At 45.1% G+C, this 24,131-nt stretch overlaps 1 protein-coding gene across 1 annotated transcript in view; it reads right to left on the bottom strand.

Moving 5' to 3' along the window:
• The window catches only part of LOC121436695 (tyrosine-protein kinase BTK), a 53,006-nt gene that overhangs the window by 3,089 nt on the left and 25,786 nt on the right, over positions 1-24,131 (bottom strand). Inside the window, exons 6-18 of the mRNA XM_041636692.1 lie at positions 16,333-16,461; positions 15,860-15,927; positions 13,399-13,586; positions 12,947-13,009; positions 11,758-11,812; positions 10,809-10,888; positions 10,506-10,633; positions 8,959-9,033; positions 7,902-8,073; positions 7,346-7,562; positions 5,024-5,088; positions 1,164-1,282; positions 115-272 (exon numbers count right to left, since the gene is read on the bottom strand). Of these exons, the coding sequence (XP_041492626.1) occupies positions 115-272; positions 1,164-1,282; positions 5,024-5,088; positions 7,346-7,562; positions 7,902-8,073; positions 8,959-9,033; positions 10,506-10,633; positions 10,809-10,888; positions 11,758-11,812; positions 12,947-13,009; positions 13,399-13,586; positions 15,860-15,927; positions 16,333-16,461 (1,517 nt within the window). The remainder of the gene's footprint in view (positions 1-114; positions 273-1,163; positions 1,283-5,023; positions 5,089-7,345; positions 7,563-7,901; positions 8,074-8,958; positions 9,034-10,505; positions 10,634-10,808; positions 10,889-11,757; positions 11,813-12,946; positions 13,010-13,398; positions 13,587-15,859; positions 15,928-16,332; positions 16,462-24,131) is intronic.

Genomic DNA, 24,131 nt, shown 5'->3' with positions numbered 1-24,131 from the left:
AAGCGTGTGGAGCTACGTCTGTACCCAGGCGACAAGTGACCATGGAGAGAGGAGACTGGCCAGCTAACTGAGACATTAAGGGAAGAGTTTAAGCGGGGACACTACAACACTTACCTCATGCCAGCAACTGTACATGATGGTATATACCCTTTCTGATGCCAGATGAGGCCGGTAGAGGCGTAAGCCTTGAGCAATATGTTCTGCTGTCTCACTGTTAGTAAATCTCTCATACGGCATCTTCCCCAGGGAGTAAATTTCCCACATCAAAACCCCTAGGAGATAAAAAGGAGAAGTGTATTCAGTCTTGTTGGAATATTTGGGCCCTAATCCTTCTGGATGAACCCTAAAGATTAGAATAAGTTGATTTCCTCCTCTGTGAATTTTGCATCTTTTCAGACATCTGCCATGGTGCCGGCTGCACTCCAGCTATGGGGAGTTGCACTATGCTAGACTATTAGTCACTCTAGAAGAGAGACTGGGACTTGTTTGTGTTGGTGGCTTCAGGGTCTGGCAGGGTGCCTGGTACATAATCAGTATTCAGAAGCCTTTGAATAATGAATGGTTTGTTTTCCGGGATATACTGTAAGTTGTAAGAAAACACAGATTATGTCCAGTTTGCTGTGGTTGTCCTCAGAAACCCCCATGGCTCCTGACACATAAGAGGCACCCAAGGATCAGATGAATGATGACAAGAGTGCAAATTTGTACTGTCCTGTTATGTTCTTTTCTGAGCTATATAATCTATATTCTCTCTTCTCCCCGCCCTCCAGTATGTGTGTGTGTGTGTGTGTGTGTGTGTGTGTGTGTGTACGTGCATGTGTGTACATGCATGCCCATGTACATCACAGCATACAGTGGAAGTCAGATAACAACCTTGGGTGTTGATCCACACCTTCCTTCTTGTTAGAGACAGGTCTCCCTTGCCGTTTTTCTGGTAGATTCTACAGGCTGTGTGGCCCATGCGCTACTTGTGATTCTCTGGTCTCTGCCTCTCTGCTGCTAAGGGCATACTGGGATTACAGAAGCCTATGCTCATTATTGCTTCCAGGTTTTATGTGGGTTATGGGGATCTGAAGTCAGGTTGCAAAGCTTACATGAGAAGCAATTTGGTTTGCCCACTGAGCCATCTCCTCACCTTGACCAATATGTTCATATCTACTTACCAAAAGCCCAAACATCAGATTTGCTGCTGAACTTGCTATACATAAGCACTTCTGGTGGAGACCACCGGACCGGAAATTTGGAGCCTACCGAGCTGGTGTATTCATCATCTAGGACATACCTGCAAGGGATTCGAGATTTGTGGCCGTGAAGATTTAGACAGCTTGAAGTGTGCCTGAGTCTTCTCAGCACGTGCAAACAGCTACACAAACATTTACAGTCTTTCTTGAAAGTTTCTGCTAGCCAGCCATGGCATTCTCCAAATATTACTTTTAATAAAACCTCCGTTTTTATTTCTTTTTCTTTAGGAAAGTATTGATTTGCCTTCTATGTGGTTGAACCCAGAGCCTTGCATATGCTAGGAGAATACCCTATAGTGATATACACTTCTGGCCCATTTTTGTATTTTCAAAAAATTGAGACAGTGTCTCACTAAATTACCCAAGCTGGCCTTGAACTTTTTTTTTTTTTTTTGACACAGGCTTCACAGTGTAGCCTTGGCTGCCCTGGAACTCACTCTGTAGATCAGGCTGGCTTTGAACTCACAGAACCTCTGCCCCTGCCTCCAGAGTGCTGGGATTAAAGGTGTGCGCCACCACCACCACCTGGCTAATTGTGAGCCACAAGCAGCCAGGGTTCTTATCCACTGAGCCACATCTTCAGCCACTTGAACTTTCAGTCATGACACGGCTTGAGCCTGCAGAGGAGCTGGGATTCCAGGCCTGCACCATCAGGCTCAGCTTCCATATTGACTTCTGATTTAGCTTTCCTGATCCACAGGGGTTACAAAGAATAAACAACAACAACAACAAAAACTAATAAGGACTTCTTTCCTTTTTTCCACTCCACCTTTTTCCTTTTTTCTGCATTTCTTCTTCCCCTTTTCTTTCATCCTGCAGTAGGCAATCATGGTTAGACCAAGAAAGGAGTCATGGAAGAAAGTCAGCAGATTTAATAACAGGACAAGATACCTGGGAAATAGAGAGATGAAGAGGGAGGGAGGATGCAGAGGAAACTGAGGAAAGGGAAAAGGGTTACAACAATAAAGGAAAGGATGAAGCTGGGCTGGTGGCGCATGCCTGGAATCCCAGGACTGCAGAGGTTGAGTCTGGTGGAGGCACAGAGGTCCTTGCACCCATAGATCACTAGGGAAAACTGGAATGTTCAACACACAGGGGCTCTTCTCCAGTGGAGGGGATAAAATACCTGCTTTCCTACCGGGAAAGCTGGGAGTGGATTTTAACAACTGGTGACTTTGTTATCTGTGGAGGCAGACCTCACCCCAATTCCCCAGAATGGTTATCCCAGACTCCTCCCTCCTAGACCATTACCCATCCTTAGGGGAGAGGTCGCACACACTTTATGCTCTGCTGACCTCTATGCTACCAGGGACCACACTAGATTCTAGGCCTTTTAGCTAGGAACCCACCCTCATGGTCACACGTACTGTGTAAGTCTTTCTTTGGTGGGGCAGGGAGAATTCAAGGTAGGGTTTCTCTGTGTAGCCCTGGCTGTCCTGGAACTCTGTAGAAGGCTGGTCTCGAACTCAGACATCTGCCTGCCTCTGCCTCCTGAGAGCTGGGATTAAGAGTGTGTGTGAGCACTGCCCAGTGATGTAAGAGTTCCCATGCAGTCACACCATAAACTTTATCGTGCACCTAGAATGGACCAACTGTTGCCTGGAAATCTTTCCCCAAATTGTGCTGTGTTTTGAAATATGCTAACAGTGAACCGCCTGGCATCAGACTTCCCAAAGTCTGATACAGGTTAACCAAGTCATGCTGCACTGGGTTTCAATTTCATCTCTTCGAGAGTTCTCTTCCCTGCCTGGATATTTGCAGGGTCTCCCTCATGAGGCAAGACACTAAAGGAGGGGGCTGGAAAGATGGCTCAGTGATTGACTGCTCCTCCAGAGATTCTGAGTTCAATTCCCAGGAACTATATGCTGCCTTACAACCATCTGTAGTAGGATCAGATTCCTTCTTCTGGTATGCACGAAGACAGAGGACTCATATATATAAAATACATGAATAAATACATCTTTGATAAAAGACACTAACAGAGGGTAATGTGGGAGGACAGCTGTAAGTTCCAGACCAGCCTGGGCTGCCCAGTGAGTTCCAGACTGGCCTGGGCTGCTGTAAGTTCCAGACCAGCCTGGGCTGCCCAGTGAGTTCCAGACTGGCCTGGGCTGCCCAGTGAGTTCCAGACAGGCCTGGGCTGCCCAGTGAGTTCCAGACCGGCCTGGGCTGCCCAGTGAGTTCCAGACCAGCCTGGGCTGCAGTGAGTTCCAGACCAGCCAGGGCTGCTGTGAGTTCCAGACCAGCTTGGGCTGCCCAGTGAGTTCCAGACAAGCCTAGGCTGCTGTGAGTTCCAGACCGGCCTGGGCTGCCCAGTGAGTTCCAGACCGGCCTGGGCTGCCCAGTGAGTTCCAGACCGGCCTGGGCTGCCCAGTGAGTTCCAGACCGGCCTGGGCTGCCCAGTGTGTTCCAGACCAGCCAGGGCTGCTGTGAGTTCCAGACCAGCCAGGGCTGTTGTGAGTTCCAGAGTAGCCTGGGCTGCCCAGTGAGTTCCAGACCGGCCTGGGCTGTCCAGTGAGTTCCAGACCGGCCTGGGCTGTCCAGTGAGTTCCAGACCGGCCTGGGCTGCCCAGTGTGTTCCAGACCGGCCTGGGCTGCCCAGTGTGTTCCAGACCAGCCAGGGCTGCTGTGAGTTCCAGACCAGCCAGGGCTGTTGTGAGTTCCAGAGTAGCCTGGGCTGCCCAGTGAGTTCCAGACCGGCCTGGGCTGTCCAGTGAGTTCCAGACAAGCCTGGGCTGCCCAGTGAGTTCCAGACCAGCCTGGGCTGCAATGAGTTCCAGACCAGCCTGGGCTGCCCAGTGAGTTCCAGACCGGCCTGGGCTGCAGTGAGTTCCAGACCAGCCAGGGCTGCTGTGAGTTCCAGACCAGCCTGTGCTGCAGTGAATTCCAGACCAGCCAGGGCTGCAGTGAGTTCCAGACCAGCCTGGGCTGCAGTGAGTTCCAGACCAGCCTGGGCTGCCCAGTGAGTTCCAGACCGGCCTGGGCTACAGTGAAGTCCAGACCAGCCAGGGCTGCAGTGAGTTCCAGATCAGCATGGGCTGCCCAGTGAGTTCCAGACGGGCCTGGGCTGCAGTGAGTTCCAGACCAGCCAGGGCTGCAGTGAGGTCCAGACCAGCCTGGGCTGCCCAGTGAGTTCCAGACAAGCCTGGGCTGCCCAGTGTGTTTCAGACCAGCCAGGGCTGCAGTGAGTTCCAGACCAGCCAGGGCTGCCCAGTGAGTTCCAGACTAGTCTGGGCTAGTCTTAGAGAAAAACTAAAAAGATAAGAAATATAACGAAAGAAAGAAAGAAAGAAAGAAAGAAAGAAAGAAAGAAAGAAAGAAAGAAAGAAAGAAAGAAAGAAAGAAAGAAAGAAAGAAAGAAAGAAAGAGGGAGAGAGAGAGAAAGAAAGGAGTGAACTAAATAATTCAGAATATGCAGCTATTAGAAGACAGTATAATGAGAACAGAAAGCCCATGCATGATGGTGCATGCCTTCAATTCTACCTGCTCTATATAGTGAGCTCCAGGGCGGCTAGACCTTCATAGAGAGACCATGTCTCAAAACACAAAAACAAAAAAACAAAACAAAGAGATTGAAAATTATAATGTGCCCTTGTTTGCTGTGTGTTGTTTTTGCATTTAAAGTGGATGAAAAAGTCAGGTGTGGTAGCAATGCCTGTAATCCCAGCAGCAGAGAAGTGGCAAGATAGCATACTGATGAGTTTGAGGCCACCATGGACTACACAGCACAATTGTTTTTCCAAAAGAAACAATAAACAGGAAGATGAAAAAGACACACTCACCTAGACAGGCCAAAGTCGGATACTTTCACAACTCCTTGATCGTTTACCAAACAGTTTCGAGCCGCCTGCAGTACAAGAGATACCAGTGAGCCCTTGGCCCCAGGTTAAAGACATGATGCTTCTGCCTACCAGCAAAATGAAACTGGGAAGACTGATGGACTTCAGCTAAAGGCACCTCCCACCTAAAGGAGTTATTTGATGCTACTGAGGTGTGTGTGTGTGTGTGTGTGTGTGTGTGTGTGTGTGTGTGTGTATGTGTGTAGTCATACATATACATGTATGTGTGTGCATGTGGAAGCCAGAGGTTGAGGTCAGGTGTCTTCCTTGATCACAGGGTCACTGAACCTAGAGCTCACTGGTTGGGCTAGGCTGGCCAACACGCTTGAGGCCATCTGTCTGTCTCTGCCCAAATCCCTAGTGGTGGAATTACAGATGTGGGTTGCCACACCGGGCTTTTACAGGGGTGCTAGGGATCTGAACTTGGCTCTTTTCTTACCTTGAAGGCACTTTACCAACAAAAATATCTCCCATGCCCTTAATTTTGAGGTTTTTGTTTGTTTTTTAGCAAGAGGGTCTTAACCTGTACTGCAGGCTGAACCAGACCTCACTACGTAGCTCAGGCTGGCCTCAAACTCATGGGACGCTTCCTGTTTCAGTCTCGAAAGTGCTGAAGTTATGAGGGTGAGGCAGCCTACTTGGGCTGAGCCTGAGAAATTCTGCTGCTTTCTCATGACATGGAGAGCAACCCGCTCTGCATTCCTAAACTAAGCATGCAGAACAGTTTCATTCATGTGGACCACTCCGCTTCATTGAACCAATAAGAGAATTCAGAAGGAACGCTGGGCAAGCGTGTTTTGTCTTCTGGAAGGGAGACTAGAGGAATCTGAGTCTCCATCTGGCTGAAAGAAACAGAGGTACAGACTGATGCCTGCAGGGGCTAAGCAGGCAAGCAGAGTGCAGTGGAGTGGGCAGAGAGTGCAGGAGCACACAGGCCTGGCATGAAGGCGACAGCTGCAACCCAACTCCAGGTGACTCTTAGCACAGACAGTGGGATTGTGGGTCCTGCCTTCTCAGATGGTCTAGATGTTCAAGAAAAACTACAAAGTGCACTGTTTTTTAAATGTAGAATATGCCTCTTTAAGTATTATAATATGTTAAGTATAATAAAAAGAGTTTAGGGCTGGAGAGATGGCTCAGTGGTTAAGAGCATTGCATGCTCTTCCAAAGGTCCTGAGTTCAATTCCCGACAACCACATGATGGCTCGCAACCATTTGTAATGAGGTCTGGTGCCCTTTTCTGGTCTGCAGACATACACACAGACAGAATATTGTATACATAATAAATAAATAAATATAAATATAAATAAATAAAATAAAAAGATTTTAATAACCACAAGAGAGGGCTGGAGAGATGGCTCAGAGGTTAAGAACACTGGCAGCTCTTCCAGAGGTCCTGAGTTCAATTCCCAGCAACCACATGGTGACCTGCAGTCATCTATAATGATATCTGGTGCCCTCTTCTGGTCACAGGCATAACACTGTATACATAATAAATAAATAAATCATAAAAAGGGCCTGGTGGTGGTGGTGCACGCCTTTAATCCCAGCACTTGGGATGCAGAGGCAGGGAGATCTCTGGGAGTTTGAGGCTAGCCTGGTCTACAAAGCAAGTTACAGAACAGCCAGGACTGTTACACTGAGAAACCCTTTCTCGAAACAACAAAAAATAAAATAAAAATAATAAATAAATCATATAAAACCATGAAAGAACTGGAGATGTGGTCAGTTGGTAGAACGCTTGACTAGCAAAGCCCTGAGTTCAGTTGCCAGTACTGCATAGACCAGGTGTGGTGATGTCCACCTAGAATCCTAGCACTCGGGAGTAGAGAAAGATCAGAAGTGCAAAGCCAGCCTGGTCTACATGTAACCCTGTCTCAAAAATAGAATAAAATAGAAAGAAAAGGAAAGGTGGATCAGAATGTATCCATGGGTCCTCTCTGTGACTCTGCTGTAACCGAATGGTAGCCCTTGTACCAGGAGTGGCCCTAGTGGGCGACACAGGACTGCTCTTCTCTTCCAGGTCTAGAATGGGTAGTGTTTCCTCACAGGTAACAGAGACTCAGGGTAAGTGGTAAGCCTGTAGAAACTGAGGCTGGAGACAACTGATGGGCTCAACACTGGGCCAGATGTACACTGAATCTGTGATGTTTTCTAGAGAAAATCTAAACCTTGGGACTCGCAACCCCCCGCAACATTGTATGCTATATCTTCCAATGCTCGTCCCACATACTGCTCCCCACCCCAGTCCTTCTGAGGTCCCACCAGGTCTCGGTGAAGGAACTGCTTCGACTCCAAGTACTCCATTGCTTCACAGACGTCTTTGCACATCTCCAGCAGCTGCTGAGTCTGGAAGCGGTGGCGCATCTCCCGCAGGTAGTTCAAGAGACAGCCGTTAGCCATGTACTCAGTGATGATGAAGATGGGGCGCTGTTTGGTGCAGACTCCATACAACTGCACCAGCTTCTCATGGAAAAGATTCCTACAAGAGAGACAGGGAGCTAGTCCTCCATTTTGCCCCTGCAGACCAGTTATAAAAAGGAAGGGGAGGGAAGGGGTTGGCCTAGCATAGAACATCCAGTAAGATAGCACTCGAACTCACAGAGGTCAGCCTGTCTATGCCTCCCGAGTGCTGGGATTAAGGTGTGTGCCACCAGCGCCCAGCACCTCTGGAGCTCTTTAAGGTAACCCACCAAAGGGCCCTCATAACAAACCTCAGTTCCTGTCACTGTAAGTAATATTAGGCCACAGTGTGCGGTCTTTATGGTTTCTAGATTCCTTCTACAACTGGACGGAGAGTTGAATTTAATATGTAACTCACATCATGACTTTGGCTTCTTCAATGAATTCATCCTCAGACATGGAGCCTTCTCTGATCATCTTGATGGCCACGTCATATTGGCCCCTCCATTTCCCATATTTCACTACACCAAATTGTCCGGTTCCAAGCTCCTTCAAGAAGGTCAAGTCCTTTGGATCGATTTCCCATGATCCTACCAATAAAGTCTTGTTGTGATTCTTTAGGATCTATATATTGCCTATACTACTATATAAGATTCCCAATTAGGGAACAAATAGGAAAAACAGTAAAGGGTGAATTCTCAGGAGTACTAATCTACCTTTCTTTACTCAGGTAACTCTCAAGGGGAGGGGATTACTGGTTAGAGAAATCTGGGGGTTTTAGGTACAAAATGGCCAAAAGGCAAGAAGGTAAACCAAACAATCTTCCAAAATCAGTTATGATTAGGCTAATTATGACAGTTAATAAACTTATGAATGATGTTGAAATTATTTTACATACTAAAATAGAGCTGGTGAGACGGCCCTGTAGGTAAAGGTGTTTTCCACCAAACTTGAAAACCTGAGTTCGATCCCCTGAACCCATATGTTGGAAGGAGAGAAACAACTACAGGTTATCCTCTGACCTATATCTGTGTGCTAATGCACATTTGTGTGTACACACACAAATAAATAAAGGTAAAAAGGTAAACCATCAACAATAAATCCTTTCCTGAAGCTGCTTTTGCAGTTCCAGAAGAAACCACCAGAGGGAGAAAATTGTTAAATATCTAGAGACAGCTGGCACAGAACAGTATATCATTTTTTGTTTTGGTTTGGTTTGGTTTTCTTTCTTTTTTTCTAGACAAGGTTTCTCTGTGGATGTCTGGCTGTCCTGGAACTCACTCTCTAGACCAAGCTGGCCTCAAACTCACAGAGCTCTGTCGGCCTCTGTCTCCTGAGTGCTGGGATGAAAGGCGTGTGCCACCACCACCCAGCTATCAGAGCAGTATATCTTAAGAACATTCCAGAAGACAAGGTCTACTGAGGCAATTCTTGTAACTGCCAGTCCGCCCAACTCAACAGAAAGAAGCCGTTACCATAGCCCAGGCCTGCAGTGGACGGTGCATTCTTGTTTTGTTTAGACACGGGATATTTCAGCCTCGATATGAGTCCTGAAAAAGAAGTTACAGTGTCAGCATAGGGAATAGGAATCCCGTGCTCATCATCTTAAATTCTCACAATTCCAGCATGAATCTTTCTAAGTAATTTTGAATCCAAGATCTCAAATAACCCACATTGTCTTCTGAAGGTTTCTTTCTTCAAAAAAGTTTTTGAGGACAAAAAAAAAAGGAAAATGATAACTGAAATATATTCCTTATTGTTGGGTATGATGGCTCGCACCTGTAATTTCATCAGTCTGGAGACTGAGGCAGAAGGATTACTGTGCGTTTGAGGCCATCCTGGGCTACATGACAAGATAGCAAGACCTTATCTCAAAATAAAATGTGAAAGAAAAAAAAAGACAGAAAGAAATATCCTTCTTACTGAATGACTAAATGTATCCCCACTTGCCAGCCTGGGCTTAGTTCACATCCTGCTTTCTCAAACATGGCAGAAACATGAGTAATTGCTAGTGAACACTTGCTGACTTGTTCGTCATTAGGCTCTCCATTATGTGTCCTTAGCCGCAAATAAGAAGCTAGTCATAGCCTGGAGAAGTGGCTCAGTGGTAAGAGCACATTCTGTTCTTTTTGTTGTTATTGTTTGTTTGTTTTTTGTTTTGTTTTGTTTTTCGAAACAGGGTTTCTCTGTGGCTTTAGAGCCTGTCCTGGAACTAGCTCTGTAGACCAGGCTGGTCTCGAACTCACAGAGATCCGCCTGCCTCTGCCTCGTGAGTGCTGGGATAAAAGGCGTGTGCCACCATCGCCCGGCACATTCTGTTCTTATAGAGAAACTGAATGCAGGCCCCGGAATACACATAACTATAGTTCCAGGGGATCCAGTGTCTCTGGTCCCCACAGGCACCTTCTCTCATATACACATAACCATACACACACACACACACACACACACACGTTAAATAATGAAAATATGTTAAGAATGAGGAGGGAGAGAAGTAGTCTTGCCAGTCCTGGTGTGCAGGCCTGTAATCCCAACTCAGGAAACTGAGGCGGGAGAAGCATGAATTCAAGGATGGCCTGAGCTACAGATTAAGGTTCCAGGTCAGCCTGAATAACATAGAGAGAGCCTGTGGAAAAATATAAAAATGTAAAGCTGGACATAGTGGTACAAGCCTTTAATCCCAGCACTGGGAAGCAGAGACAGAGAGGCAGCTCTCTAAGTTCGAGGCCAGCCTGGTCTGCAAAGCAAAAGGACAGCCAGGGCTACATAGAGAAACCCAGTCTTGAAAACCAAAAGAAAAAAATATAAAAACAAACAAGACTGGGAAAATCGCTCAGTGATAGAACACTTGCCTAGAATGGCGAGTTCGATTTTCTGGCACTACATTAAAAGAAAAATCATTCCATTGGATGCGAGGTATGATTCCATCTTAACTGGTACCCTAGCCAGCATCCCAGGGATTAGCTTTCCTAACTACACTGTGTGACCACACTTCCTCCATCCCTCTGTCTTAGGCACTCACCTGCAGAGTTATGCTGATGGTAGTTAATGAGCTCCGGGATGGTGCTGAAAAGGTGTTTCTCAGCCAGGTAATACTGGCTCTGCGGTGTTGAACACACAACGTAATGGCGTATCACCCCTTGTGGGTCCCTGAATAAACAATATTTAGTCATCAACTTGAGGACCAGATACGGGAGAACCCAGAGAGTGAAGTGGGGTGCCTTTTGAGTTTAAGGCCGATGAGGTGAGAGAGGCAAACCATCAGGAAGTGTTGTGAGGCTACCCTTGTCCTTTGTCCTCATGACATTGGAACAGTAACACTTACCCAGTGGATTTAGCAAATACAGACACGGTGTATTTTCCAGCTTTGCTGGAGTCTCTGACAATGAAACCACCTTCTTTTCCCTGAAACAACGAGAAAGCAGTTCACCATAAGAGAAATTTGTGCTTATGCCTGCATCCTGCCTGCCCAAACACAGGAGAAATGCCCCTGATTTTCCCCTCAAGGTCCAGGTTGGAGACACAAGCTCCTTGCTTTTATTTATTTATTTTTTTGAAATTTATTTATTAAAGATTTCTGTCTCTTACCTGCCACTGCCTCCCATTTCCCTCCCCCTCCCCCAATCAAGTCCCCCTCCCTCATCAGCCCAAAGAGCAATCAGGGTTCCCTGCCCTGTGGGAAGTCCAAGGACCACCCACCTCCATCCAGGTCTAGTAAGGTGAGCATCCAAACTGCCTAGGCTCCCACAAAGCTAGTACATGCAGTAGGATCAAAAACCCATTGCCATTGTTCTTGAGTTCTCAGTAGTCCTCATTGTCCGCTATGTTCAGCGAGTCCGGTTTTATCCCAGGCTTTTTCAGACCCAGGCCAGCTGGCCTTGCAACTGACAAAGGTCTGATCTCCAAAATATATAAAGAACTCAAGAAACTAGACTGTAAAATGCTAATCAACCCAATTATAAAATGGGGCATGGAGCTGAACAGAGAATTCTCAACAGAAGAAGTTCAAATGGCCAAAAGACACTTAAGGTCATGCTCAACTTCCTTAGCGATCAGGGAAATGCAAATCAAGACAACTTTAAGATACCATCTTACACCTGTCAGAATGGCTAAAATAAAAAACACCAATGATAGCCTTTGCTGGAGAGGTTGTGGAGCTCCTTGCTTTTAATGAATTAAAAGGTAGAACTGAGATCCCAGTTGAATGGGGACCCAATCCTTGGCTTGTATTTACTGTGTACGGAAAATGCCTTTTACTTGTGGCCCGCACTCACCTCTTGCTTTAGCAGTTGCTCAGCCTGACTCCGAGTCATGTGCTTGGAATACCACCTGTGAAAAGGGAATACTCGATTGGCTGCTAGGCCATGTCTAGTGCCTTGAAAGTGAGAGAATCCTCAGGTCTTGCTGGTACTATGATCCCATCATTTCATTCCAACACTATCAAGGATCTATCAGTATAATCCACACAGCAAACTCTAGGTCTTTCAAAGCTCAAGCTGACCCCGAGAACTGATGTGGAGGGCAAGCAAGTAGCAGCATTTATAAGTATTAGGAATGACTCTCTCAAGGACAATCCACTTCAATGGTGTAGGAAAAAAAGGCCACCAGTTCGCTTTTGGGGTTTTTATGCTTGTAAATCTTTCCTGTGAGAGTTTCAGTGCCTTGAGTGAGATTCTTCTGTATTATGGAGTATGAGTGAGATTCTTCTGTATTTGGGAGTATGAGCGAGATTCTTCTGTATTTGGGAGAATGAAAAAACTTTCCAGCATTCATAGGGATAGGGATTTGCGGGTGAGCATCCTAACAAAATATAGACACTAACTTTGCATGGTGGCATCATTTGACTGAGTTGGTACTAATTTTGACATCAATCTTTAAATAAACAAAACTCATTAAAAGTATATATATATACATTAATATATATTATGTAGTATTATGTATAAGTATATATGTGTGTGTATTATTCCCATAGGAATATATATACATTAATATATATACATTAATATATATTATATAGTATTATGTATAAGTATATATGTGTGTGTGTGTGTGTGTGTGTGTGCGTATTATTCCCAACACTCGAGGCAGGCAGATCTCTGTGAGTTCAAGGCCAGCCTGGTCTACAGAACAGCCAGGCCTACACAGAAAAAAAAAACCTTGTCTTGAAAAACAAAAAAGTATAAAAAAGTATATACTGGGAACTAGAGAGACGGCTCAGCAGTTAAGAGAACTGGCTTGTTTTCCAGAGGACCTGGGTTCAATTCCCAGCACTCACATGGCAACTCATCACTGTCTGTAACTCCCATTCCAGAGGATCCTCACCCAGTATCCTCACACAGACATATGTGCAGGCAAAACACCAATGCACGTGAAATAAAAATAAATGAGTTATTTTAATGTATAAAAAGCATGCACTGTGCCGTTTCCTGCAAGTCCATGCGCTGAGAACCTAGGCATACTCACTCATACATCTCTATGGAGTCTTCTGCTTCAGTGACATAGTTATTAGGGATGTAGCCTTCCTGCCTGTAGAGGAGACAATATGGTCACGCAGTGCTTCTTTACCCTCAAGTAGACAGACTCCTGTACCCACTTCCCTGAGTTCAAACCAAATCTCAGAGATATAAATATAACCCTTAAAGAAGACTATATCGCTGATACATAGTTAAGCTAGTAAAGGGTGGAGCTTCTGAACTTTGGCATTGCACTGTGTGCATCACTACAGATGTTCTTAAAGGTGACAGGTGCTGCATTAGAGCTGTACACTGGGAAATACTTGAAGGGAGAGTGAACTCATTGTGTTGTGAGAAGAATACGCTCTGGTCCAGACACAGCACAGGAGAATTCTGTTCGCAGCATTTTGTGTGCAGGTGGAACAGGCAGGCAAAGGCTCAGGAGTGGCTGCACACACTCACCCATTTTTATCCCGCGCTCGCCACCATGTTTGGCTGCTTTCCTCCAGGATAATGTACTCCTCGCCCTTTAGCAATTGCAAGTCATTTGCATTCATTGGCATATAATCATAGAGGGCCACGACCTTTTTCAGTTCACTTGTGGCTACTGGTGCTGCTGTTGGCTCAGGGGGGAGTGGCTTTTTCAAGATCTGTGCAGTTGGGAGGAAAAGTAGAAGGGGAGAAGGTTGGCTAGTCATCAGACATTTTCTTCTCCTCCTTTCTAACTCTCTGGATTACAGGAGGAAGAAACCACTCTAACTCACATCAGGCACAATGAATATCTTAGTCAACTTTCATTCCATGACGTTTTAAGTAAGCCCCAAGCAGGTGTTCCCAGCTGCAGTCCACGTGAAGATCACCTAGGGAGTGTTTCAACACTCCTATCTCCAGAAAGTTTTTTTTTTTTTTTTTTTTTTTTTTTTTTTTTTTTTTTTTTTGCTTTTTCGAGACAGGGTTTCTCTCTGGTTTTGGAGCCTGTCCTGGAACTAGTTGTAGACCAGGCTGGTCTCGAACTCACAGAGATCCGCCTGCCTCTGCCTCCCAAGTGCTGGGATTAAAGGCGTGCGCCACCACCACCCGGCTTCCAGAAAGTTTTTAACAGACCAACTACATCACATTTTCTGCTTGCGGGACCCAAACATTAGCATTCTCTATCTGCGACCAGGAAACCTACTTGATACACTGATCCACTAACTGATTCAGAACCTCAGGTTCCTTCTTTGCAAAATGATCATGATAAAACCTAAAGTCAAATGGAGCCCCAAATCAAGCTTTTTAACTGATATTTCTTCCCCCACCGTGTGTGTGTGTGTGTGTGTATTCATGCAAGTGTGCCACAGTGAACATGTGGAAGCCAGAGTACAATTTTTCTTTAACCACGTGTATCCCAAGGATCAAACTTGGGTTGTCAGACACAGTGGAAGACGTCTTTACCCGACAAGCCATCTCAACAGCACCCCAAAGCACTCTGGAGTCAGAGGCAGGGGGATTAAGAGTTTGAGGTCAGTCAAACATGATACCACATATGGCAGCACTTGGCATGAGGACATAGAAAGATTAGTAGTTAAAGACCACCTGAAACTAGATATTAGTTTGAGACCAGTTTTGGCTACCTAAGACCATGTCCTCCCCTTCTACTCCACCCCAAAAAAGGAAAAGAAAGAAAGATTGAGGCCACCTTGGATTACATAGTGAGACTCTATCTCTATCTCAAAATGCAAAGGAGAAAGCAAGAGAGAAACAAATGGAAAATGGCAGTGGTAGAATCTAAAAATGTTCAGTGATAAATTCTTTTAAGATTTATTATGTATACAGTGTTCTGCCTGCATGCCAGAAGAGGGCGCCAGATCACATTACAGATGGTTATGAGTAACCATGTGCTTGTTGGGAAATCAACTCAGGACCTCTGGGAGAACAGCCAGTGTTCTTAACTACTGAGTCATCTCTCCAGCCCAAGTGCTAAAGTCTTTAACGTTATTGTATGTTTGAAAACACTTTTAACTAAAAGAAATAAGTTGGGCATGGTGGGGCATGACTTTAATCCCAGCCCTCTGGAGGCAGAGGCAGGCAGATCTCTGTGAGTTTGAGGTCAGCCTGTCTACAGGATGAGTTCCAGGGTAGCCAGGGCTAAATAGGGAGACGCTGTCTTATCCTAGTTAGAGTTCTATTGATGTGAAGAGATACCATGACCACGGCAATTCTTATAAAGGAAAATCTTTAACTGGGGCTGGCTTACAGTTTCAGAGGTTTAGTTCATTATCGTCACGGCAGGAAGCATGGTGGTTACAGGCACACATGGTGCTGGAGAAGGAGCTGAGAGGGCTCTACATCCAGATCCAAAGGCAGTAGGAAGGGACTGCGCCACTAGGCCTGGTTTGAACATCTAAATCTTTAAGATGTATTTATTATGTATACAGTGTTCAAATCCCACCCTCTAGTAACACAGTTTCTCCAACAAAGCCACACCTATTATAGCAAGGCCACACCTCCTAATAGTGCCACTCCCTAGGAGCCTATAGGGGCCATTTTCTTTCAAATTACTGTGTCTCAAAAAATTGAGACTAAATACATTAAATAGCTGCCAAGAGCTATGTGATAGACCTCATCGAAGAGGAAGTCTAAGTAGCTGGGCAAACCCTTTTGCTCAGTGTCAACAGCAATGGGCACTTCCAAGTTCCAGGCAAGTCTAAGACTCTAATGTGTGGTCAGCAATTCACAACAGTTTTCTGTTGTTTTGTTTTTTGAAACAGGGCTTCCCTGTGTAGTCCTGGCTGTTCTGGAACTCGCTCTATAGAGCAGGCTAGACTCAGTTCGGAGATTCTCCTGCCTCTGCCTCCTGAGTGCTGGGATTAAAAGTATGGGCCACCATGCCTGGTGACAAGTTTACATTTAGCTTACAGCTGTATGTAACTTCCCATTATACCTGATCTTCCTCTGGAGTAGGGGGAAGAGGCTTTTTCGTTTTTCGATGAGAACTCCCAGGTTTTAAGCCTGTAAAACAAGAAGCCAGTGGCACTATAAGATGCATTTTAGAGGAGGGCCCAGAGACGGGTTTGGATTTGTTGCTGTATACATCGCATCTGGCAAGACAAAATGAGATTCTGGGTGCTCAGCCACTCATCTTAGAATAACACCAGCTGAATTTCAGCCCACATTAACTAACACCCCCAGCAGTCAAAATGTGCAAATTTGTGCCATGTCCTTGAATTTGACAGGCCCTTGAGACTGTGATGGAAATAATCTCAAAGGAAGGAGAAATCAGAGTGGGGACACAGTTGTCTGAAGCCTTGGGTTCCATTCCAGGCAACACACACACACATACACACACACGCACGCGCATGCACGCACGCCTGTGCACACACACAGGAGAGGAGTTGTATCGATCAGATATCTTACTTCCATTTCTGTTCTCCAAAATTTGGCAGCCCATGGCATTTTTGGCTGTCTGAGAGCAGCAGAGATACTGTCCATCAATCCAGAAGCAAGGGTGGTATTTCTGTACCAGGTCACTATTGTAGCGGATTACTGTTGCGAAAGAGAAGAGAGATCACACAGAATAGGCCAGAGAATATGCCATCTGCCTGTATCCTCTTTGCCAGAGGTAAGTGTTGATCATCAAACAACTCCTCTCTCTCCTTAACCACCCTGAAGGACACAGACAGCAAGGAGCCAGACTGGTTCACAGGGGTAGCCTGGCCTGCCTGTTCGCACTGATTTGAATTATGTCCTGTACACTTGTCTCCTTTTTTTTGGTTTTTCAAGACAGGGTTTCTCTGTGTAGCCTTGGCTGTCCTGGAACTCCCTCTGTAAACCAGGCTGGTCTGGAACCCACTGAGATTCACCTGTAGCTGCCTCCCCAGTGCTAGAATTAAAGGCTACACCACCACTACATAGCCACAGTTACCTTCAGTGGCCTGTCATAATGAGTATTCTCCAACCACAACACAATAAAACTGGCGGATGCCTCCAGAACCCAATGACAAAGATATGCGTGTTTTCCCAGTAGTCATTATAATTATTGTACCAGGCAGTTGTTAACTATGATGTTTGTTTTTCAGAAGAGGGAAATACATGAGCCTAGGTCTAACTCATTCCATATTTTACTATACCGATTTCCTGGCTCCCAATTTCTGAGTCATCTTTGTTATTGTTTGTTGAGATAGAGTCTCACTGTACAGCCCAGGTTGGCCTGGAATTCACTATGTATCCTGGGATAGCCTTATACTTAAAATGAACGACTACTGCCTCAGTCTCTCTTATCTTGAGGTTCCAGGTGTGAGCTACTCTGCTTGGATCCTAAGTCATATTTTAGGGACACCTGCCTTAGGGAGAACTTGCAGCATTTGGTTTTCTGTGTGCATAGATAGAATAGTCACCAGAACTGAGCTTGAGAGAAATTGTGTGTCTGCCTTTAGGAGAAACCAAACACACATATAAACCAAAAAACCCCACAAAATTCCACTCTTCCTTGGCCACTGAGTAAGACAAGTATATACACTCATATATATATATATGAGTGTGTGTATAAATATATATAAAGATAATTATATACATAAATAATTATATATATATAATCTTCTTATTGCCAAAATACACATGCAGTTCCATTTCCCTTACAGGGCTGGTAGGCAGGCTCTAAAACTCTTCTAGAAATCAAAGTAATTGGCAAATAGTGGTTTACAGGTATGTGCAATTATTGTTCATAATTAATTAACTCAGTGGCATCTCAAGAACCTTACAGTTGGCCAGGCGGTGGTGGCGGATCTCTGTGAGTTTGAGGCCAGCCTGGTCTACAAGAGCTAGTTTCAGGACAGGCTCCAAAGCCACAGAGAAACCCTGTCTCGAAAAACTGTTTTAAAAAAAAAGAAACTTACAGAGAACTCAATTTCAAAACATTTTTTTTTTGTCTTAGGGGTTCTTCTTGCTATTTTGTCTTGATTTTCATTTTTTTTTAGAGAGACAATATAAAGCTGGGTAGGAAGATGGGGAAGATTATTCTAGAGTCTAGGAAGAGTTGGGGGAAGGGGAAACCATGATCAAAATATATTGTATTAAAAATAGTTTCATTTTTAAAAAAGGATCCAGGGCAGGACAAATAGACAGATGGTGAAAGTACTTATCACTGAAGCCTGACACCCTGAACTGGATTCTCAGACCCCACTTAGAAAACTTAACTGCGGTCTGCAAACTGTAACTGAGATGGATGTCAGAGAAGGAAATCAAGGTGGGAGGTGGGGGCAGGAGAGTCCCCTTTAAAAGGCGTCTAGGATGGTGTGGGATAACTGAGAAAAGTCAGACAGTGGAAACAAGAGGTCCTGAGTTCAATTTGCAGCAAGTACATGGTTTCACAACCATGAGATCTGGCGCCCTCTTCTGGCCTGAAGAGATACATGCAGGCAGAACACTGTATACATAAAAAAAAATAAATAAATCTTTAAAAAGTGGGGGTGGGGAGTGGACAGTGGAAACAGCTGACAACATTGGGCACTGGGACAAAGACCCAGGCTGCTCCAAACACATGCACACTACTGCCAAGAAGACTCTTTTATAACATGAGATCAAAACCAGAACATTCCAGTGTAGAAAATACCTTAAGTTCTGAGAGCTTACTAGTCATTCCTTATTCGTTTAAAGCTGTGGGAAGAAGCCTAGAAATCTGAAGGGCCATTTGTATTTTACAGGTGAACAAGCTAAAAGTAACATAAAAGTAAAAAGTGCATGACTATAATCCCAGCACTTGGAAGGCTGAGACAGGAAGATCAAAAGTTCAAAGTTTGGCTGGGCTACATACAATACAAAACCCCTAAGCTAGCCAGGTGGTGGTGGCGCACTCCTTTAATCCCAGCACTCGAGAGGCAGATGCAGGCCGATCTCTGTGAGTTCGAGACCAGCCTGGTCTACAGAGCTAGTTCCAGGACAGGCTCCAAAGCCACAGAGAAACCCTGTCTCAAAAAACAAAACAAAACAAAACAAAAAAAAACCCCTAAGCTGAAGATGTAGCTCACTAGATAGAGCACAAGCTTAGAGCGCACAAGACCCTGGGTTCAATCCCTCATGAAACAGGTGTAGGGAGCCAGGTGGTGGTGGCAAAGGCCTCGGGAGGTAGAGGTGGGCAGAGTTCGAGGCCAGCCTGGTCTACAGAGTGAGTTCCAGGACAGGCCCCAAAGCTACACAGAGAAACCCTGTCTCGAAAAACAAAACGAACAAAATAAAATGAAACAAGACAAAAACAGATGTAGTGGCATGCACTGGTAATCCCAGGACTCAGGAGTAGAGGCTGAAGTTCAAGGCCATCCATTCTTAAGTACGTAGCAAGTTCAAGACCAGTCTGCGCTACAGGAAACCCTCTCTCAAAAAACAAACAAGCAAAACAACAAAAAAAGGTGCTTTTCACAACATGAACGGGGGGTGCAGCATGCACTGGGGAAGGGGTGCATGCAGTGCTAGGAACTGAGCGCACTAGGCTAGTGCTGTACTACCGAGCCGCATTCCCAGTTCCTCATCACGACCTTTGAGACTTTTACCCACTTTCCCCTGCCAACTTCTCAGGGTTCCTCTTCACATTACCACGCACAGTGTGGTGGCAGTTGCATCACCTATAGAGACTTGAAAAATACTAATGTAATACAAGTGACCAGCAGTTCATCTACCTGTAATTATTAGCAGGCGCTGGTATTTCTAAATAATGCCACTGAAACTCCAGCCTGCCTGGGCTAATTGCTCTGACCACAAGCGCCCTCTGTTTCTCCCCGCTCCCTTCACCAAGGGCTTTAAGACCTCCAGTTCCTCTGTGCCTTGTGGAGGACAGGCACCGATAGACACTGCTAGAATACTTAACACTGGGCCACTCTGACAAACCAGTCTATGCATATAGGCTACTGGTGTGGGTGTAGGATAAAGCTTCCTACTTTCTCCAGTTTCAAGATACTCAGTATCCTCTCAGTACGTGCGGACTGTGGTGGTGCAGCCTTTAATCCCAGCACTCGGGAGGCAGAGAGAGGCAGGCAGATCTCTGTGAGTTCAAGGCCAGCCTGATCTACAAAGGGAGTTCCAGGCCAGGACAGTTTCAAAGAGAAACCCTGTCACAAAAAGAAGAAGAAGAAGAAAGAATAAGAAGAAGAAGAAGAAGAGGAGGAGGAGGAGGAGGAGGAGGAGGAGGAGGAGGAGGAGGGGAGGAGGAGGAGGAGGAGGAGGAGGAGGAGGAGGAGGAGGAGGAGGAGGAGGAGGAGGAGGAGAAGAAGAAGAAGAAGAAGAAGAAGAAGAAGAAGAAGAAGAAGAAGAAGAAGAAGAAGGGAAGAAAGAATCCTTTTGCCACCTGGTATAGCGGGCTATGCCTTTAATTCCAGCACTCAGAAGGCTGAGGCAGGCAGATCTCTGAATTCCAAGCTAGAACTATCTACAAAGGGAGCTCCAGGTCTTCCAAAGCTGCATAGCAAGTGAGACCCTGTCTTAAAAAAAAAAATTATAGGCCCACGTCTGTAATCCCAGCACTTGGGAGTCTCAGGCAGAAGTTCAGGGTCAACCTGGGTTACAAAACAAGTTCCAGAGCAGTCGGGGCTCTGTGGTGAGACTCTAGCCCCAAAGGAACAACAAAAAGGAACTACTTACATTCCCGAATAGTGTCTGTTTCTTAAGAAGTCCCTCTGGGAGGGAGGGCTGGAGAGTAGGCTCAGCTGTTAAGAGCACTTGGTGCTCTAGTGGAGGACTTGGCTTTGATTCCCAGCCCCCACATAGTAGGTCACAAACATATGCAACTCCAGTTCCAGGAGACCCGATGCTGCCTTCTGACCTCTGTTGGCACCCAGCATGCACAAGGTGCACATCCATACATAGAGGCAAAACACTAACATGCATAAAATAAAATAAAATAAAATAAGAAGTCTCCTGGGATTGGTAGTTCCATGGTAGAAGGGTTGCCTACTCTGTGGCCAGGCCTGCTGCATTATGGCTGCTTCAGCACTTGGAACTTTAAAGTAGGAAGAGCCATGAGTCTGAGGCCAGCCTCAGGGGCACAGTGAATTTTAAACTAGATTGGTCTACATAGTGAGACCCTGTCTCGAAACAAACAAGACAAAGCCAAAGAGCACAAGGACAACAAAAGTTTGAAGACAGCATCCCTACTTTTGTTGTACATCGAAGCCTGGCATTTCCAGCGACTTAGAAACGAATTATAAAAGCGGGTGTTCCATCAGGAGAACAGAGGGGAGACTGATAGCTTCAGTAAGCTCAATGGTTGGTGCTTACTCTCTGAGTATTTGAAAGCCTGATCTATGGCACTCACGCTACCAGAAGACTGTCTAAAATTCTGTTTCAAACAGGCATAATTCGCTGCCCTTATTTGTTATTGAAACTCTGCTTGTGCCATTGCGCCGTCAATTTTGATGAGATCAGGGCGGTTGTATCTGAAGGTCAATTAGGATAGGCTTTGTTGAGCTTGACCAAACAAATTCAAGAATAGATGTGAGACTGAGGTGTATAGTTCAGCAACAAAACAAGTGCCTAGCATGAGCAAGGCCCTGGTTTTCTGTACTAGCACTAAAGAGGAGGAGGAGGGATAGGAGAGAAATGCGTGTTGTTTTAATGTAGAAGTACCCATTGTTGTGTTCAAGAAAAACGGAACGAAAGAGCTCGTGTCTAAGTTCTGGTGATATGGCTATTTTATGGAAGATTCCATTGAGAAAGTCACCATAAACCTGGTGTGGTGATTCACGCCTGTAATCCTAGCACTGATAGGGTTGAGTCAGAAGGCTGGCCCTAAGTTTAATACCGGCCTGGGCTACATTATGAGATACGGTCATAAAGTAAAATAAAAATAGAAAGAGGCAGGTAAAGGCTCCTACTAGCAAATCTGCTAACCTGACTTCAATACCCAGGATCCACATGATGAGAAGAGAGACTTGAATCCCACAAGGCAAGTTGTCCTCTGACCTCCAGACTTGTTGCATGGTGCTCATGTTTGTACACACATGCTCTCAAATTTAATAAAAGGTGGAGGAGGAAGAAGAGGAGGAGGAAGGGGAAGATGCGCTGGTAAAGGAGGAAGAGGAGGTGAAGGAGGAGGAGGAGAAGAAAGAGGAAACAGAAAACACAGCAGCTGGATATTAGGTCCTGCTTTAAAAATTAAGGTACAACGTACTTAGGATAAAGACGCAGACCTATGGTGTATAGCAAGCCACTTCTGTCCCTCGGTGCTTCCCCTCACTGAGATCTGATGTGGGAGTGATTTCTTATTAATAAAGAAACTGCCTAGACCCATTTGATAGGCCAACCCTTAGGTAGGCGGAGTAAACAGAACGGAATGCTGGGAAAAAGAAGCTGAGTCGGGGAGTCGCCATGATTCTCCCACTCCAGACAGACGCAGGTTAAGATCATTCCTGAGACGCAGGTTAAGATCATTCCTGGTAAGCCAGCTCGTGGGCTACACAGATTAATAGAAATGGGTTAGATCAATATGTAAAAGCTAGCCAATAAGAAACTGAAACTAATGGGTCAGGCAGTGTTTAAAAGAATACAGTTTCCGTGTAATTATTTCGGGTAAAGCTAGCTGGGTGGCGGGACACAGCCCGCCGCTCCATACTACAACAGAGTGGTGCCCAACGTGGGGCTAAATCCACTTAAAAACCTGAGAAGGCTTAAAAATAAGGAAAAGATAGCTTTTTGCTGTTTGTGGGTGGCGTGCCACAGAGAGAAACTGTCCTGACTCAGCAGCAGGAAAAAACTGGCTGTTTTAAAATGCCGGCTTTCTGGGCTGTGCCGCCATTACGATCTCTGTCTGGCTCCTGTGGGAGACAGAGCTTTTAAATGGAACATTTGGAGTAAAGCTCTACGGCTTGCTTGATGGCAATGTGGACTGCTGTGTGCCTGGAACTGTGTGTGGCTCAGGGGCACCAAATGGCTCTGAGGCAGGAGCGGCTTGGCTCAGCTCTGCCATGCTGAACTGTGCTGGTCTCAGGCAGAAACTACCGTAATTACCATAAAAACAGCGCATTTAAGGTTTCAACTGGGCAGGACACAGGCGGTACCGTATTACCTGTACATGGTGCAACTTAAGTTTTTAAGAACTGCTTAACATTTTAAGAAATGCTCCTGGATAGTAAAAAAAATGTTACAGATTCACAATAAAACAGATTCAGACATAAAAGACCACAGTGTTGGATGAGTGTACGTAGGCTTGAGAGAGAGAAGAAAAGAATATAGAGAATAAAGTTAATGGTTTAAAAAAAAAAGGTAGTCTTTAAAGAGACAGAATACAGATAGTTAAGAGATTAAAAGAAATAAAGAAAAATAAGCCATGTAAAAATGGAAAATTCACAGAGAGTCTGGATTATGTTCATTGTGTTTTCTTTCAAATTTTTGACTATGAAGGAGCTAAGTACAAAGAGACATTTCATTCTATGGGCTGCCAACTGGAACCAAAACGGATATCATGAGGGTATGACTTCAGAATTTGGGTCTAAGGATATGATGCTTTGGAAAGGGTCTTCTTTTGTTTTCAGAGGACCAGACCCTATGGATTGCATCTATCCCGATATGGTATGATAGACCACGACCTCCCGAAAAGTTCCTGTGAACACCCTCAAAAAATTACTTCACTCAACTGCCAACTGAGATAAACCTGGCACACAGGTTACACCCTAAATGATCTGATTAACAGCGCCCCCATTCAGCAGGAAGCAGTTTGGAGAGAAAAAACTGCGCCCATGTTCCCAAAATATTGTTTATAAATGTTCTTTTACATTTAAAGGGGGATATGATATAGGTATGAATAATTTGCATTGGTATGGATTTTAAGGTCAATTTTGTTATATGTATATGTATTTTTGATCTTGAATAAGGTGTGATTGTGTAGTTCATTTTTAAAATGTAATGTATAATTAGGAAATATAGGTTGTTGATGGATAATCATAAATAATAGTCAAGTTTGTAGTCATGTTACTTAGATTTTCTAGATATATAGAGATATATTTCAGATAGGCATTCTTCATATCTTTCAAAGACTGCAGAATATGGCATTTAATGTTTTAATAACTTAGGACTTTTCATGACAATGAGACATATCTGCTCCTGGTGGCACCAATCTACTTCGAGAGGAAGATGGGCATCGAAGAGGATCCTTATGGAGTTGGATAGCCATTTGGGCAAGAAACTGCTCTTGCCTGGACTGTTGCATAAAATGGACACAGAGAACCCGCAGA

Source organism: Microtus oregoni, unplaced genomic scaffold (assembly GCF_018167655.1).
Source record: "Microtus oregoni isolate MIOR12 unplaced genomic scaffold, Mior012 000050F_002, whole genome shotgun sequence".
Classification (NCBI taxonomy): Eukaryota; Metazoa; Chordata; class Mammalia; order Rodentia; family Cricetidae; genus Microtus; species Microtus oregoni.
Note: the sequence above shows the minus strand (reverse complement) of the source record. Positions and strands in the feature narration are given on the sequence as shown.